Source organism: Silurus aristotelis (assembly GCF_946808225.1).
Source record: "Silurus aristotelis genome assembly, chromosome: 23".
In the NCBI taxonomy this organism is placed as follows: Eukaryota; Metazoa; Chordata; class Actinopteri; order Siluriformes; family Siluridae; genus Silurus; species Silurus aristotelis.
Genome location: NC_139596.1, coordinates 18974910 through 18975808, shown reverse-complemented (window position 1 = coordinate 18975808; position 899 = coordinate 18974910). Strand labels below are relative to the sequence as shown.

At 42.6% G+C, this 899-nt stretch overlaps 1 protein-coding gene across 2 annotated transcripts in view; it reads left to right on the top strand.

The window, feature by feature from the left end:
- The window catches only part of trmt2a (tRNA methyltransferase 2 homolog A), a 5953-nt gene extending 5512 nt beyond the window's left edge, over nt 1–441 (top strand). For both annotated transcript variants that reach the window (XM_083527375.1, XM_083527376.1), the window contains exon 13: nt 1–441. This exon is cut by the window's left edge and continues 26 nt beyond it. In XM_083527375.1, coding sequence (XP_083383501.1) covers nt 1–137 — 137 coding nt within the window. In that variant the 3' untranslated portion in view covers nt 138–441.
- Nucleotides 442–899: the final 458 nt, after the last annotated feature.

Genomic DNA, 899 nt, shown 5'->3' with positions numbered 1-899 from the left:
TCCGTGGAGCTCCGTTCCGTCCGGTTCGAGCGATGGCTGTGGATCTGTTCCCTCAGACCATGCACTGTGAGACCATCCTGCTCTTCGAGAGGGTCGACTACGGCGCCGAGAACTCGGGGCTGAAGCCCACGCCATAAACAGCTCATCATTTCTTAATTCGTTTATACCATTTGTTTTTTTTCCTCAAAGTAGCATCAAGATGCATCATTTTGAGTTTAAGCTAAATTTTTCTGGCCCTGAAATTAACTCCGCCCCTTTGCCTTTACACGTGGAAAAAGACCATTTTCAGTGAAGAAGAAAAAAAAGGGGGCCACTTTTTACTCTCGTCGTCGTCAATCACGACGATCACTGCGACTTTACATGGTGAATTAAAGTTACATACTGCCGCTTTAATTTTCCTTCATGTCCAATAAATAAAGAATAAAAGATGAGAAAAGACGACACTTTTGTCATGACACTTTTTTTTATTCGTTTTGCATAAAGTTCTCTCCATCCCTCAGCGATCGACGGGTCACAACTCTGACGAAGTGAAAATGCTGATGAAGAAAGAACGTTAGCGATGTGCTTTCAGGGGAAGGTTTTCCTCTTTTCAGCACGAAGGATGGGACGCTGAAGCGTAGATGAAGACGATGAAGCAGCGGGGTTTCGAAAGCGGTAACGGATTTGTGCTGTTCTTCCAGCAGGTATCGCGTCATCTCAGCAGACTTTCTCTCACGTACGCGATAAAAAAGATCCTGAAGCAAACTACATACTATAAAAATGCATAAGACGTTAAAGCTTTGGTACGTCCTCGTTAGCCGCCTTTCTGTATTTTCTTTTTTTTTAATAAAAAAAAGAAAAAAAAAGTGTACAGTCACATGATGCTGAAAATAAACACACAGGGTTTACATTCGAGTGCT